This window comes from Hippopotamus amphibius, chromosome 4 (assembly GCF_030028045.1).
Source record: "Hippopotamus amphibius kiboko isolate mHipAmp2 chromosome 4, mHipAmp2.hap2, whole genome shotgun sequence".
Taxonomy (NCBI): Eukaryota; Metazoa; Chordata; class Mammalia; order Artiodactyla; family Hippopotamidae; genus Hippopotamus; species Hippopotamus amphibius.
Window position 1 is genome coordinate 80,981,358 of NC_080189.1, and position 16,842 is coordinate 80,998,199.

At 40.7% G+C, this 16,842-nt stretch overlaps 1 protein-coding gene across 2 annotated transcripts in view; it reads right to left on the reverse strand.

The window, feature by feature from the left end:
- Positions 1–4,415: 4,415 nt before the first annotated feature.
- SUGCT (succinyl-CoA:glutarate-CoA transferase) overlaps positions 4,416–16,842 on the reverse strand; it is a 667,361-nt gene continuing 654,934 nt past the window's right edge. For both annotated transcript variants that reach the window (XM_057731039.1, XM_057731038.1), the window contains 2 exons: positions 5,913–6,067; positions 4,416–4,945 (listed from right to left, as the gene is read on the reverse strand). In XM_057731039.1, the coding sequence (XP_057587022.1) occupies positions 4,859–4,945; positions 5,913–6,067 (242 nt within the window). In that variant the 3' untranslated portion in view covers positions 4,416–4,858. The remainder of the gene's footprint in view (positions 4,946–5,912; positions 6,068–16,842) is intronic.

The following is a 16,842-nucleotide window of genomic DNA, read 5'->3' on the forward strand; positions in this document are numbered from 1 at the left end:
TTTCACAGATGGCACAACCAAGGTGGAAGAGAAGGTACCGCCCTTCTGGAGGCTGTCTGACAGCAGCGGCTAGGCGCAAACTACTAATTCCCCCTGAGGGCCTAGTAGCCTGTCTTCTCCAAGAAAAAGCAAGAAACAAAGGGACTTCCCTGGTGATCCAGTGGTTAAGATTCCAAGCAATTCCACTATAGGGGGTGCAGGTTCAGTCCCTGGTAGGGGAACTAAGACTCTGCATGCTGCATGGCCAAAAGAAAAAAAAAAAAAAAAAAGCAAGAAACAAAGGCCAAGGCCAAGTGCCAAGTGCTGGAGCAGAACCATTGACCCTCATGCCCTCTCTCTCCTTTCTCTGATGAAAACTCAATCACAACAGCAAAACCCCAGCTGTCACAGAGTCTAGTCTCTGCTCTGTATTACATTGTATTTATTTTATTTATTTATGTTTTTCTTAGCACTGGGGGCATGTGACAGGTAGTAAGCCCTAGGGTTCTGCCCCAGCCTGGGGTAACATCTGGAACACTCCTTCATTTCTTTCCCTGAGTTTTGAGGGAGAATAAGAGGCAGCCAGTTATTTAGGGCTCACCCCACCCAGAGATTAAGCCAAAATTGCTTGTGGAGCTGAAGTCATGGCCAGAATTACCACTAGTTATCTTCCAGATCACTGAGCAAGTCCTATTTTTCTTGAGGTCAGTGGCAGCTTTTGGTGTCCATGCTTATGTAACACAGACAAGAAGGAAAAAAGAAAGAAATAGAGAAAGAAGCGGAGGAGGAGGGGGAGGAAGATAAAGAAGAGGGAGAAAAAATTATTATCATAGAGAAAAGATGGGAAAAAAGTGAAAAGTCAAAAAGGAAGTAAGAATAAAAAAGAGAAAGAAAAAAAAATGGACTTGGAGGTGTCAATTAGTCACTTCGCAAGACAGTGATTTTCCTGTCATCTTAGACTTTCAAACCAAGGAAGACCAGCCTCTGTATTAGTTTCCTATTGGTTCTGTAACAAAATATCACAAATGCTGTGGCTTAAAACAGCACAAATTTATTATCTTACAGTTCTGGAGATCAGAAGTGCAAAATGAGTCCAAAATAGGTCTCACTAGGCTAAAGTCAAGCAGGACTACGTTCCTTCCAGAGGCTCTAAAGGAGAGTCCTTTTTTTTTTTTTTTTGCATTTTTCATCTAGAAGATGCCTACATTCCTTCACTCATTTCCATTTTCAAATCCCGTAATGATCAGGAAAGTCCTCCTCACATCTTGTCTCTCTGACACTGACTCTTCCACACTTAAAGGCCTCCATGATTGTATCAGGCCCACCAGGACCATCTAGGACAATCTCCTTATTTTAAGGTCAGCTGATTAGCGACCTTAATTCCCTCTTGCCATGGAAGGTAACACTATCCACAGGTTCTGGGAATTTGGACATAGGCCTCTTTGGCGGGCCATTATCCTGCCCACCATAGCCTCTTTAAAAAAAAAAAAAAGAAATGATACAAATGAACTTATTTACAAAACAGAAACAGACTCACAGACTTAGAGAATGAATTTATGGTTACCAGGAGGAAAGGGTGGGGGGAAGGGATAGACGGGGAGGTTGGGATTGACATGTACACACTACTATGTATACAATAGATCACCAACAGGGACCTACTGTAGAGCACCGGGCACTCTACTCAGTACTCTGTGATGACCCAAATGGGAAAAGAATTTGAAAGAATGGACACATGCACGGGTATAACTGAATCACTTTGCTGTATACCTGAAGCTACCACAACATTGTTAATCAACTGTGCTCCAATATAAAACCAAAATGTTTTTAAAAATGTTGCAAAGGATCGGGAGGCTGGGTATTCCCTTTAATGTGAAGGTCTTATAGAATGGGAAAAAAAAAAAGAACTATTTCTCCAGAAAAAAATTTGAGGTGAGTGAATTCTGTTTCCTGGGTAGCATGTGAGCTCCTCCCAGGGCCCAGCCTCCCCTCTCAGCACCCGCACGTCAGCACTGTGATGGGCTCACCAGGGTCTCCAGGGCAAACATGCCCTTGGGTCTGCCTGACCTCAGCACGCTCTCTCTGCCTTTCCTCCTCATCAAATGTACTTACTCCAACTCTCCTCCCTTCAAAACTCACACTCTTTTCCTCTAGTGTGTAGAATAAATATATGGCTTCAAAGTATTTGCATTCATTTGTCTATAATACTTTAACTTTCTAGACTGATGCTAGAAGACATGTTTTTGGACGGTGTGGGGGGAAATATGTCTACTGGAGTGCTTGTACTCCACAATACTCCACAAATCCCACCACATGAGCCTGTCCTGCATAAAGCCAGCCTGGTTTAAAAGCTCAGGTCCGTCTGTACCCAGAAGATAGCCTGGTATATCTATACAGACATACCATTTAGCCATTGTACAAGAGTAATAATTTATAAAACATTGAACCCTGGTAGTTCTATACTAGGATTGTAAGAAGTAACACAATTTTATCCTGATGTCTGAGTAAAGTTCTGCACCTCAATGTAAAAGCCTCTGTGATGTCTTTTTTTGTTTTCCCCAACAGTTCTTTGGAATGGAATTTTCCTAAACCTTTTCATCCTCCTTAACAAATAATGATTGTACCACAAAATTGAGAAGGAAAAGAAGTGAGCTGAACATTCTGGCCTCCTAAGGGTCATTGACACTACAATTCAAGGTGAACAACCATTTTTTGCAGATACATCGTGTCTGAAGAATCTCATGAATTTAAGGACTTACTAAGCAGATATTCTCCAATGAATAGAAGCAAATGCAAGAGCAATCTCTAAAGCTTGGGGGATGAAAACGAATAGCCCAGGGCCCGGGAATGGAGGGTGCAGACGGTGCCTTTTTTCCCCCTCTCATCTCCTTTGCCACACAAGCCGTCAGAGCAGAGGCAAACGATCTGTACTGTCTGTGCAGCTCTAGCTGATGTTCTTTCTCAGTGCCTGCTGGCCCAGGATCTGGAGAAGGAGTCCTTGGAGGAAGGTAGCATTGAGCCATGTGGGACAGTGACCAGCAAGACTCACAGCCATAAAGGCAGACCACACGCCAAGGTCATGGGACCAGTCGGTGGTGAGATATCAAATTCAGCTGAGATACCAGTGGGTGTGAATTTCCCTGAAAAAGGCTGAAAGCAGGGGTCTTGAAGTCAAATGCAAAAGCCCCCCACTGTGGGTTATCCAGGTTATAGCCTAATAAGCTAGTATGAAATAGCCTTTGTGAGACCTCCTTTGTTTTCTTTCTTTTTCTTTCTTCCTTTCTTTTTCCTTTCTTTCTTCCTTCCTTTCTTTCCTTCTTTCTTTCTTTCTTTCTTTCTTTCTTTCTTTCTTTCTTTCTTTCTTTCTTTCTTTCTTTCTTTCTTTCTTCTTTCTTTCTTTCTTCTCTCTTTTCTTTCTTTCTTCCTTTTTCTTTTACTTTCTTTCTTTTTCCTTTCTTCTTTCTTTCTCTTTCTTCCTTTTTTTTTTTTTTTAATAATGACTGTGTTGCTAACTCCTAGTAGATAGAGTGAACAAGAAAGAACATCAGCTAAGCGGGGGGATCACACCAAACTGGTCCATGTTCATTTCTCGTCTTCTGGGGAAACATTCAGCATATGAGACTGCATGCTGGAAAATATCATGCTCGATTAACCAGAAAATCATGGCAGCAGAAAGTTTAAGGAAAAAATCTAGGGAAGCCGACCAGTTGCTTGTAGATACACATAACGATTAACCTGCAAAGTTTCAAAGAACTTTCAAGGCCAGCCTCAAATATAAATCTGCCAGAAGGTAGGCCCTGACACAAAGTGAACTGGAGCATATGGTATCTTAATAGTATGTTCAGCTTTGGAAGTGTACAAGATAATAAGGCCCTGATAATTAAAACAGCACATTGTTTATAGGCATAATTTGATTGGGGACATGCTGCTAGAAATTTTAGCAAGCACAATGTTTCTTGTAGGACTAATTATCTCTCTGAACTTGAAATATATCCTAAATTATTTCTCTCACTAAATCCATACAGTTAATTCTATCTGTTGCATAATGAACAGGTTCAAAGTTCTCCTGGATGGTTTTGCGTTGTGTAGGCGGAAATCTGGACAGTTACATACATGATTACACTGGAGACGGTCTCCAACGGTGACTCTGCTGTGGACCAAGACTGCAGTCTTGATTGATTTCAAGGTTTTAGAGGCATTTTTCGACCCTCTCTGAATGATCAACACTCTGCTACATGCGGCGACCCAGATCTTTAGGGTTACTGCTCAGTAACCAAGTAATTTGCATTTCAAGACTTCTACTTAGATCACTAGGAGCAATGGTGGAGAAATGTCTTTCAAGACATGTGGTTTTGCCAATTCTCTGTCATCCAGCTTTTCACCATTTTCATTACTAATTGTATATATATGGAAGAATTTCATTTAGATGTCTGGCCTGAAGTGCATGTCTCCAGATATATATCTACGAATTAGCCATTGGGGGGTAAAGTACTGCAGAAGGTATCGAATTACCCTTGCATGATGAAATTCTAACTAGTGGGATAACAGCAGGAGTTCCTCAGAATAAGAGGTCCACAAAGAGGAAAGCAGAGAGGGCAATAATAAGTGTTTCAAGAATTAGTAGGCATTCTTCTAAAAAGTCCCAGGAGGCCTCGTGAGAAGACAGATGTCCTATTTATTTGTAATCCTTGATTCTAGAAACATATTGGGGCTTACAGCATGGATAAATGGCTCAAATCCTTCCAATAAAAAAGAACACAATAAGAAAACTAGCTCTAAATCACAGTTTGAAAGATGAACATCTGTAATTTAACCTTCAATGATCACTTGGCGTGTAAGGACACGGCTTTAAGATATATGTGCCTAACAGCGTGAATTGTGATCATATCAGGATATTGACCATGGGGTCATCTGATTCCTTGGTCTGTACCTGGGCTTGGGTGATTGACAGTCTGAGTGACAATTCCTCCTGGAACACATATGAAAATCAGTTAGCACCTTCTGGACAGAAGATGTTATTATACTTCAAATTCGCAAATACTTAAATGCAAATACTTAATACTAACGCATGATATATTCTTCTACAGTGGACACTCAGATCACATAGAAACATCTTCCTTTCATTCTCAGATTTGTCATTATTTAGACATTATTTAATACCAAGATAGTCATCTGATATTCATTTAAAAACCTATTGCATTTGCGCTTGGCTCAAAATAAGGTACCAATTAAAGAGCCACTCTTCATCCCCTTATGCAGATACCAACATCCCAAAATTCATTGGTGGAGATTGATTTTCTGCCATGTCTCATGAAATAATCAAAGAAACACAACATAAAACAAATATTTACCCCCACAGGGGAGAACGGAGCTCAGTTTTATAACGGACATTAACAAATTCCATGGTTTAAATTACAGATTAACAAAGGGTTCACGAGCTCAAAATTAAGTTATTCTGTTTAAAATCAATCACTGAGACTGTCATTCTGCTTATTGCCTTGACTTCCTAACAAAGGTTTAAATGAGGACTTTATGTGCAAGTAAAGAACGTCAAGAGATCTGCTCTTTCTCAGACCTGCGTGGGCTGGAGGGGCAAACGTTTAGGCTATTAACGTAATTAGAATGAGGAATGTATTTTTCCAGAAAAAAATTTTTAACCCCACCCCCCAAAAAAAAGCCCCACAAATCCACAATTAATCTATTATCTGGGGTAAATTAGTAAGGAATCAAAGGTGGGGTACGTTTAGAAAGCACTCGATTCACTGATACCAGAGCCATTCTGGAGACGCCAGGCAGGAAATCTGGAATTCCTCTAACTCTTCAGTGGCAGGCATCAGAATTAGGGAGAAGGGTCCAGAAAGTCTATTTTGCCTTTGCTAGCAAAATGCATTCAGACTGTGGTTTTGCAAAAAAGCATTTTTCCTTTGTCACTCAACCTCATGTTGGGTCACCACTCCAGCACTGAGCAGCTCCTCGATGGCCCTGTTATCGTATCTGAGGACCTCCTTCAGGATGTGCGTCGTGTGCTGCCCAAGTAGGGGGGGCGGGCTGGCCTCTGACATCTTGAACTTACTGTATCTCACAGCTGGGCCTGTCAAAGGGGGAGAAAAGCAGGAAGCCTGTTAATGACTAACCCTCGGAAATTCATTACCCAAGCAACCTTGAGTGTTTGCGGTGAATGCCAAGAATATCACTGCCAGTTACACCCTTGCAGATGGACCATCATTTTGGAAAGAACTGTGTTTGCGCATGTGGCTTTTCTTGACTTAGTTTTTTATCCAACTGTGCAGCGGTCATCTGACTAGCATGGATGTGCCTAGCTTGTCACAAAGACTCGCAGGAAAAGGTCACTCAACTGAGTTGACTTCTAGGTCCCAGAGAACAGTGGCCACAGATACATACTGTCTCTCTGAAGCTGGAAATCTGATGCCAGGTGAAGGTAACCTGAAGGTTTACTACTCAGTGTCTACTGTAGAGTTCCAAGATTCAGTTCAACAGACTGCAGATCAACTAAATCACAGTCATACCCTGGGTGAAGGCTTTAGGTGGTAGAAGAGGTTATGGGTGCGAGCTTTGCTGTCAAGAGAGACTTCTCTTTGGATATCAGCTCTTCTACTTTTGAGCAGCGCCATCTTGGACAAATAACTTCTCTGAGCCTCATGTTCTGCAACTAAAGTGGGTGTGATAACGTTTACTACTTATCTCATTTAAATCCTTAAATCCTTGAGGTAAGGATTTAAATGAGATGATGGGCAGAAAGCATGAAGTAAGCATCCCCTAACCCACAACAATGCACAAAACCTACCGGACACTAAGCTGCCCCATCACCTCCCTTGATGCTTTGCAGTGCAAGGGGAAAAGGATATTTATTGCCAGCTCTTTGCTGAGTACTGAGCCACTGAAAACAGGGTAAGTCAAGCAATGCTTTCAACAACCATTGGGAAAGGATTTTATCACCTCCATTCTTCATCTAAAGACACTGAAGTCCCCAAAGCTAAGGTTTTGCTCAAGGTCACATGGCTAATAATTAACAGCACCAGGATGCAAATCCATGTCCATCTGAACCATCTCACATTCAAGGCCATGTACTTTCCATACCCTTAGCAGCCTCATCTTGCTTCTCACCCTTCCATGGACAAGCTGGGGAACAAGCTGTTACCACAGATTTTACCTTTGTTGTCTCATTCAATAAGTGGTATTTATGTTGGCTGTCCTTTACATTTCACTTGATTAGCCTTCGGGAAAACAAATTAGAGAGTCACAAGAAGACTTCAAAACAGTACATTTCTATCTCATAAAAATTTTTCCAGCCTCTTCTCAATTTGGGGAGCCCATAGGAAGAACAGATAAAACCAAAGCACATGTGGTTAACAGAATGTCAGTAAAGTGGAAACTGTGCTCCGGGCTCTTTGGAGAATTCCATTCAGAAACGGTAATGCTGAGGAAGCCATTGTTGATGGAGAGAGAGGACACAGACCTCCTAAAACCATCAAGCCATCCGCTCCAGATAAAGGGCAACTTCAAAGTTTTCCTTCCCTGAAGCTCAGGGAAATTCTTTCTTTTTTTTTTTTTCTTCTCATACTTCCTTTCAAATGCTCCAGCATATGACTCTTTTTTCACAGGTTGGTCACTTTCTAGGAAAGGAGCACACATTGGGAGGCACTATCCCTTGTGCTCCTGGGAAAGGTGATACTTTGGTGTCTTAGGGATGTGTCCCATTTTGACCTTAACCACAGTTTTCATCTAACACTTGTTTCCCAAAAGAAGGACTCCGCCGACTGAATACAAGGCTGAAGTCAAAGCCATGTGGCTTTTTCCTAACACGATAACCTGAAACCAGATGATGGACTGGAAAATAGTCACTTGACTTTTCTTTTTTTGCTTGCGATGGGCCTTAGTTGCAGCACGTGGGATCTTCGTTAAGGCATGCAGGCTCTTCGTTGCAGTGTCCAGGCTTCTCTCCAGTTGGGCTGTGTAGGTTTTCTCTTCTCTAGTTGTGACACACGGGCTTAGTTGCCCCAAGACATGTGGGATCTTCCCAGACCAGGGATGGAACCTGCATCCCCTGCATGGAAAGGCAGATTCTTTACCATTGGACCACCAGGGAAGTCCCCTCACTTGACTATTGAAGAATCTGGGTTGAAACACAGCTACCATTTTACTACTATTGCTGCCACCAGGAGTGTTAGCAGTGGTAGCTACCATTTCATAAGAATTTAGGCTGTGCCGGCCACTGTGCTGAAGGTTTTACATACACCATCTTGTATAATCCTCCTGGCAATCCTGTATAGCTATTGATGGAGGTTTAAGGTAAAAGGGTTAAGTTAGGATCCAGGTTAAGAAATGAGAATAACTTGCCCAACATCACACAGCTAGGAAGTGTCAGTTTCCAAGTTCAGGTCTGCTGGGTCAGGAACTTGGGCTTTTGTTAAAAAAGAATCAGTTAAGGTGACACTCACATAAAATTCACCATTTTCAAGTGAACTATTCCGTGGCATTTAGTACATTTGCAACACTGTGCGACCACCACCTCTATGTAGTTCCAAAGTATTTCCATCACTCCCAGTAAAACCCTCGTCCCTTAAGCAGTTTCTCTCAATTCCCCCCTCCCCCATCCCTTGGCAACCACTAACCTTCCTGTTTCTGGATTTATCTATTCTGGATATTTCATATCAATGAAATCACACAATATGTGGCCTTTAACGTCTGGCATCCTTCACTTAGCATAATGTTTTTGAGATTCATCCACACTGGAGTACCGTTGTATTGGTACTTAGAACTTGGACTTTTAACCTCCCTGCAGGGATAGTGTATGAGGGAGTTCTTGAGGTCCCAGCCTCAAGAACTGCCCTCAGGAAAGGGCAGTTCAAGTTGTCACCCCCACTATGCACCATCCTTTCCTGGGAGCTTCCAGATCGACACAAAACACTATGCTACCAGTTTAGGATGAAGGGCATTTAACACTTTGCACAAAAAAAAAACTTAAAGAATTTAGGTTGGTGGAATTGTATTACTTGGTAATTTTTAGACTTGCTAGGATAAAGACACCTGGAAGATACCATATATTTGGAAAGCTTAGGCGTCTCTAAATAAATATATGTTACTAAGTTAGCCATACCGCAGTTTAAGAAATTGTATATACTTTTCCATATGCCCCTTCAGGAACCAGGTATTTTGCATATGATTGATTTTAGAAAGACTCTGAAGCTGGGATTTGTCCATGCAATTTAATATCAAAGTACAGTATGGGTATCTGTACTGTACTTTCAAATCGTAATTTCCTAAACATTTCTTAAATACAGTAGTGCCCCCTTATCTGTGGGGGATACTTTCCAAGACCCCATGTGGATGTCTAAACCACAGATAATGCCAAACCCTATGTATACTGTTTTTTCTTATCCATACACACTTAGGATAAAGTTTAATATATAAACAAGGCACAGTAAGCGATGAACAACTATAACCAGTAATAAAATAGAACAATGATAACATACTGTAATAAAAGTTATGTAAAAGTGATCTCTCAAAATATCTTACTGTACATACGTAATGCGTTTTCCATCTTAACTCAGCACCTATGACACACTGTGGCCTTAACTTTCGCAGTTTGAGGTGTGACCCCAAAACTAGCACAAATTTCTTTTTTCTTCTTCACAATTTCACGGATAGAAGATTTGTTCTTACTGTAGATCTCAGCAACCTCAGCATACTTTTTTTTTCTTTCCTTATTAAGTTGAGAACTTTTACCTTTTCACTTAGAAGAAGCTCTTTACAGCTTCTCTTTGGCATACCTGAACTGCCAGCATCACTACTCTTGCGCTTTGGGGCCATTATTTAGTAAATTAAGGGTCACTTGAACACAAGCACTGCCACTGATGGAGAGTCAGTCTGATAACCTAGATGGCTACTAACAAAGGGATGATTCAAGGGACAGAGGGGGATGGCAGGAGATTTCATCACTCTACTCAGAACAGCACGCAATTTTAAATTTATGAATTATTTCCTTCTAGAATTTTCTATTTAATATTTTCAGACCACGGTTGACCACAAGTAACTGAAACCTTGGAAAATGAACCCATGGATAAAGCGGCGGTGGGGGGGGGGGGTGCCGCTACTGTAACATATCATTTTGCCATGTGGTTTATAAAAGAACACAAATTTGCAGTCCTTAAAATTATATATGGACTTCCCTGGTGGTGCAGTGGTTAAGAATCCTCCTGCCCATGCAGGGGACACGGGTTCGATCCCTAGTCCAGGAAGATCCCATGTGCCACAGAGCAACCAAGCCCGTGCACCACAACTACTCAGGCTGCACTCTAGAGCCAGTGTGCCACAACTACTGAAGCCCTCGTGCTCTGGGGCCCGTGTGCCACAACTACTGAGCCATCGTGCTGCAGCTACTGAAGCCCACGTGCCTAGAGCCTGTGCTCCACAACAAGAGAAGCCACCGCACTGAGAAACCTGTGCACCACAACAAAGCGTAGCCCCCGTTCGCCACAAGGAGAGAAAGCCCTGGCAGCAACAAGACCCAACGCAGCCAAAAATAAATTTAAAAATACATATATGTATATATGCACAATGAGACAAATGAAGCAATATCCAGATCCCAAAGAAAGCTAAGTTCTCATGAGTCAACTGAAATCTGTCCTTGCCACCCTGTGCAATAATCCTGTGTGCCTGGGACATCGCTCCCAGTCGAGGCTTTGCACAAAGGGAATAAAGGGCTTTTCAAATATATTTGTTTCAAGAAGTAGAACATGTTTGACATAATTATTTACATTTACGGTCCAGAAAGAACAAATACTCTGATTTTCTGTTAAAAAAGAAGATGAGCAGATAAGTCACATGTTCTTAAATCATTTTTTGGCAAAGCAATATCTACACTCGCATATGCTTTCAAACACTTGAAAGCTGTGTGATCTTGAGAATTCTTAAAAGTGCCTGAGTCTCAGTCTATAGATTTCTAAAATGAGGTTGGCAATACCTATGGAGGATTGGTTTGACATTTGGGTAATACAATACGGGTAATACTCGATATCAGTAATAAAGAAATGTATATGAAGTAATAAGACACAATTTTGTTTATAAAACTAGCAAACCTTGTGGATATCATCTCAGTGTGTGTTTAAGAGCTCCGTAATTGGTAGGAATGGAAATTGGTGCAATTCTTCTGAAGGGAAATTTGTCAACTAAATATCAAGAGTTTTAAAAGTGTTCCCACACTTGGCTGGAGAAATCCTGCTTTAACATTTTTTTCTATGGATGTAATCAGGAATGCCGACAAATTTTATATGCAAGCATCTAAACAAATTTCTAAATCTACTTACTCTTAATTCCTCTCTTCTTCTCACAAGGCTTTCTAACACACAGCCTGTGAGGGTTCTTTGTGTGGGGTTCTATACTTTAAAAAAAGAAAGAAAGAAAACTTCTCCATCTATTATTAGCTTCCAAAGGTTACTTTGTTAGGAGTAAGTGTTTAATAATCATTTCCTCATGTACTGTCCTCACAGGCCTATCTCTAACCTCTTCTTTCCAGATAAAGAGGTCAAATAGCTGTAATATTGAAAAAAAAAAACTAGGAAAATAAGTCCAAAACTTGGATACTGGTTAAATAAATTAGAGTACACATAAATGATGTCAAACTCTACTATAATTTCAAGTTGTGTATTTTGGGGCTTTGAACATGTATATTGTTCAATATATTGCCTTCACTCTCTCCTGATAAACCACTGAAATAAAAGTATAGGAGTTAAACAAACAAACATAAAACTTCATATGAGTGAAAAGTATAGGCGAGAGCATCACTAGTCAATGAGATATTACAACAAATTTAAGAATGACATGGATGGGATCATGTTGATGGGGAAAAGAGGTAGAGAAAGCTGAAACACAGATATTCTACCAGGACACTGAGAGGAAGTCGATGTCAACCAGTCCATTTCACCTCCCCGAGAGCATCTTTTTTAAAAATTTAATTTATTTTTTAAAATTTTTGGCCATGCTGTGCATGGTTTGTGGAATCTTAGTTCTCTGACCAGGGATCAAACCCACACCCTCAGCAGTGAAGTCGCCGAGTCCTAACCACTGGACCACCAGGGAATTTCCCGAGCCTCTTTTCTTAAAATCAATGGTTAAGAGAGAGACGGATCACAGACTAGAAGCAGGACTAAAAGCAAAAGGATTAAATGCCTCAATATAGATTAGTCTCACTAGTTTTTACTAGAAACTAGAACAAAGTGAAGCTTGCTTTCAATTTTCTAAATGGAAATGATGTTAAACCAGAATAGTATATCCAGTTAAATGATTAATCAAATATAAAGGTATTTTCAAACTTTCAAAGATTAAGTAAGCATACTATGTTTCTTGAAGTTGACTCCAGTAAAACATTGGGGTAAATGAAAGACGAAGCTTCTGGTACACACTGAGGACCAACCAAGAAGTGCTGGGAAGGAAGGTCCCAGAATGACAGCCTGGACAAGGTAGACATGGAGAAGGACAGAGGTCTTCCAAAGAGGGAGTCTAAGGAGGCAGAAGAGCCTTAACTGTATAATTAGTATGAGTGAAAGGTTGGAAAAAGTATAATAGTGAGATAAAGCTACATATGCAAGAAAAATATAAGAATTAGAAACTCTAGAAAAAAACCAAATTTGCATAAGAAAATTAAGATTCAAATATGAAGCAAATTACAATGTGACAAAATTTTAAGTAATTGATAGAATATAAGTAAAGAAAACCTGTTGACTTTGATGCCAAGGACATTCAAGTAGGACTTGTTATCTGTGTATCCTCTATAACAGCATTAAGCACAGTGCATTAGATTGTCTATGTAGTTGCTGTATCCCCTACACAGGCAGAAGAATGCCAATTGTATTTGCTAATTGTCCCCAATGCCTTTTGTGGTCCCTCTAACGAAGATAACGGCAAACATCTTCTCTTGAACACTTGTGATGATTTTGGACTCTGCTTTTTATCTGCATTATCTCACTGGACTTTTCAACTTACAAAATAGAGAGCATTATAACTCGTATTTTACAGATCACGAAATTGAGACCCTTTAAAGGATTAGTTTGTCTAAGATTACCCAGGTAAGTAAGAGATAGAACCAGGACAAAATGTCCTGTATGTCAGACTCTGTGGTCCATGCTCTGTCATTCAGTACAAGTGTGTTGAACTAATTATTGGTAACAATTAAAGATATTTGAATAAATAGTGTTTATATCATTTTATTTATTATCATTATATAAATCCACTAATGTATTCTACATATAATTTGTGAGTATCCCTGTGTCAAGATCTAGACTATATAATGTAGATATATATTAGCAAACAAAACATACCTAGACCCTACTCTCATGGAATTTACATTCTGATTTGGAAGACAGACAATGAACAAATAGGCAAACAAATAAATAGTTTTAATTTGATAAAAAATTATAAAATGAGTAGGACCCTGGCTGAAAAGAGGAGACTATTGCAGGCATGGTGGGGAGGGGTCATGGGGTAGGAAAGACTACAGTAAGTCCCCTACATATACATTTTCAAGTTGTGGACTTTCAAAGATGCATACGTGCCTCTACATGCCAGCTACTGCACTGTACTATTGTACTCTTCAAGGTACTGTACTGCAAGATTAAAAAATGTTTTCTTTATTCTCTGTTTTTTTATATATTACTTGTGTGAGAAGTATTATAAACCTATTACAGTGCAGTACTATATAGCCAACTGTGTTAGCTGGGTACCTAGGCTAACTTTGCTGGACTTAGGAACAAATTGGACTTAATGAACGTGCTCTTGGAATGGAACTCGTTCATAAATAGGGGACTTACTGTACTCTAAATATGATGTGCAGCTAAGACCAAACCGATCAGACGATTCTTAAGCTGAGCTATCAATACAACTAGTGGAGGAAGACTCCAGGCAGTACAAACAGGCTTGATGTTCAAGGAACTGAAAAAAGCTCCAGTGTGGCTCGAATATCATTTGGTAGTTTCTAGATAAAGCTGGAGGGAGAGGCACGAGGATTTATAGGCTATGGTAGTAAAATCGCATCTTATTCTGAGTTCACTGGGAAGTGGCTGGGGCTTTAAGCAGAGTGGTGACAAGGCTTAAATACTCCTGTCGCTGGGCAGAGGATGCGATCAATGGGCTTGGAGGCTGTTCTGGGGCGATCAGAGGAGATGATGGTGGCCTAGACTAGGATGGTGCCTACAGAATTGGGGAAAGTAGATGTATTTGAGGACTGTTCTGGCGATAGAAGGAAAGGGCTTGCTGATGAAGTGCAAGGCTCAAGGTAACTGGCGAGGGAGGGTGGAGGATCAAAGGAGGACTCCCATTTCTGAGCTGAAAAACTGGTGGGGCCATCTACCACATGCGGAAGACTGAGTAGATTCACAGACAAGCCTGGGTGAAAGCAGAAGTCAAGTTCTTTTTTGAAGCTGCTGTTTGACTTGCCAGTGAGATATCTGAAGAGAGAAGCCTTTAGCTATGCAAATCTGGAATTCAGGGAAGAGTTTGGGCCAGGATCTGTAAATTGAGAGGTCATTTACCACCTAAATGTCTTCATTCCAAAGCAATGTATTTCCAAGGCAATTGTATTTATTCCAACATCCCTGATGCTGAGGTTTTACATACATTATTTAGGCAGCCTTTTCTCTATTATCTAAGTTCTATATCAAAATCAATTGCATCAAAATGTTTTGTGTCCACAGGAAGCAAATGAAAGGAATGAAAAATTAATCTGTACAGCTCATAAGTTCCAAGATAAATGCATTTCTTGCAAAGAGGAATTCTTGGCCTTTAACAGATACATCTCCATTGACTTCAGGGTAGAAATTAGGGCAGTTTTACTTTTGAAAGAACTGTGGACTCTGTTGTGCCCCACAGAAAGAGGCAGAGAAACAAATGCAGAGTTCTCTGAGACTGACTCATAGACACTTAGGGATTAACAAAGTTGTGGATTTTTTCCTCTGCATTAATGAAGGCAATCAAACCAAAAAATGCTGAAAGAAATGCACACTACAGCAATCTCCAGCACATCAGCTGGTACCAGACCTGGAACCCCAAGTGCTGTCCTTGGGAGGAGCCTACCTAGTCTAAAGGATTGGTGGGGCAAGGCCCTCACTGGGAAGGGGGCTGGGTGGCAGGACTTGTGGGTTAGACTCACCTCTCCATAAGGACTGTGTGTGACCTGCCCTTGGTCCTCTCAGGGACAGTGTATCGGGTTCTAGGAAAGTGACGATGCCTTTGACCTCAGCTTCTGCGTATGCCCATTCCTGGGAGGCTGAACTGATAAACCTCCAGGAATCCACAGGTCAAGAGCTGGAGGCTGACAAAATGCAAAGGTAGATGAGGAGGAACCCGCCCCAGTCTCTCCTGGTACACGATGACATTGGCAACTACTACTTAGTGAGCCCTTACTGTATACCAGACCTGGGGCTAAGCGCTTTATATTTGTTATCTAATTTGATCCTCACAATAACCTTAGAGAGTTTTTGCATTTTTTAGTGCCTTTTATTCCTATATCACAGAAGAGGAACATGCAGCTCAGAGAGGTTATGAAATGTGTACAAGGGCACACAGCACATAGCAGATGCACATATAGATCTGCTGACATCATAGCCATTGTTTTCGAGAAATGACATGGCAAGGGGGTTAAGAGTATGGGTTCAGGGAGCCAGAGGGTCTAGGTTCCCATACTGGCTCTGCCGTGTATTCAGTGTATCTCCTTGGGCCATTTACTTAATTACCTGGGCTTCAGTAGCTTTCTCTGTAAAATGGAGATGAAAATGGTCCCTGTCGTATAAAGTTGTGAGGAGTCTTAGAACCTCTTAGAACAGAACTGGGCACGCAGCAAGCACTCAATACATGCAAGCTACTACTGTTACTTTTCCTTCCCTGCTGCAGTGCTGACCTTAGCCACCTAGATTCCTCAAGGAGAGTCTTGGTCACCTGCTCATTTCAGACCCAGACTTACCAGAACATGAACACATGAGCTGCATCTTAGAGTCACGACAGCAAGTTGGGGATAAAAGTCTTAACTTTTAAAAATCTTTAACAGTCAAGGAGAAGATTATTTAAAGGAAAAGGAAAAAGGAGGCAGGAACCCTTTTCTTTAAAAATCAATTCTATTCATTCATTTTAATTAAGGACAGCTTTTTTTGTCTTCAAACACTAATTCTTTTTTTTTAAATTTTTATTTTATATTGGAGTATACTTGATGAACAATGTTGTGTTAGTTTCAGGTGTACAGCAAAGTGATTCAGTTATACATATACATGTATCTATTCTTTTTCAAATTCTTTTCCCATTTAGGTTATTACAGAATACTGAGCAGAGTTCCCTCTACTACATGGACGGAAATTTTTCTTAAGCATGTCGGACATAACAAGCACTTTTCAAATATGTATTTCGTGTATTTCTCACTACAACCCCTTGAGATAGGTATGTTTTCCTCTTCCTACAGATAACAAAAGGGAGGCTAAGGGAGGTTGAATGATTACCCAATCATCCGATAAGTACATACTTACTGTCTCCAACAGCATCATAATGTACACCAGAAATTAATTTCATACCCTTGAATTTTAACTAGTTATAGTAAAAGGAACTTTGGAAACATGGGACTTATTTTACTTAGTTAACAAACACTTACTATGTGCCAAACACTATTACATGTGCTTTGCACATCTGATTCATTCAGCCCTTAGGATAAAGTCAGAAGGTACTACCACGACCCCCATTTTACAAATGGGGAAAACTGAGTGACACAGAGGGGAAGTCACAGAGCTAAAAGAAGCCAAGCCAGGATTCAAAGCCAGACAGTCTTTCTCCAATTCCCGAATCTTTGCCAATGGGCCACACTGCTTCCCA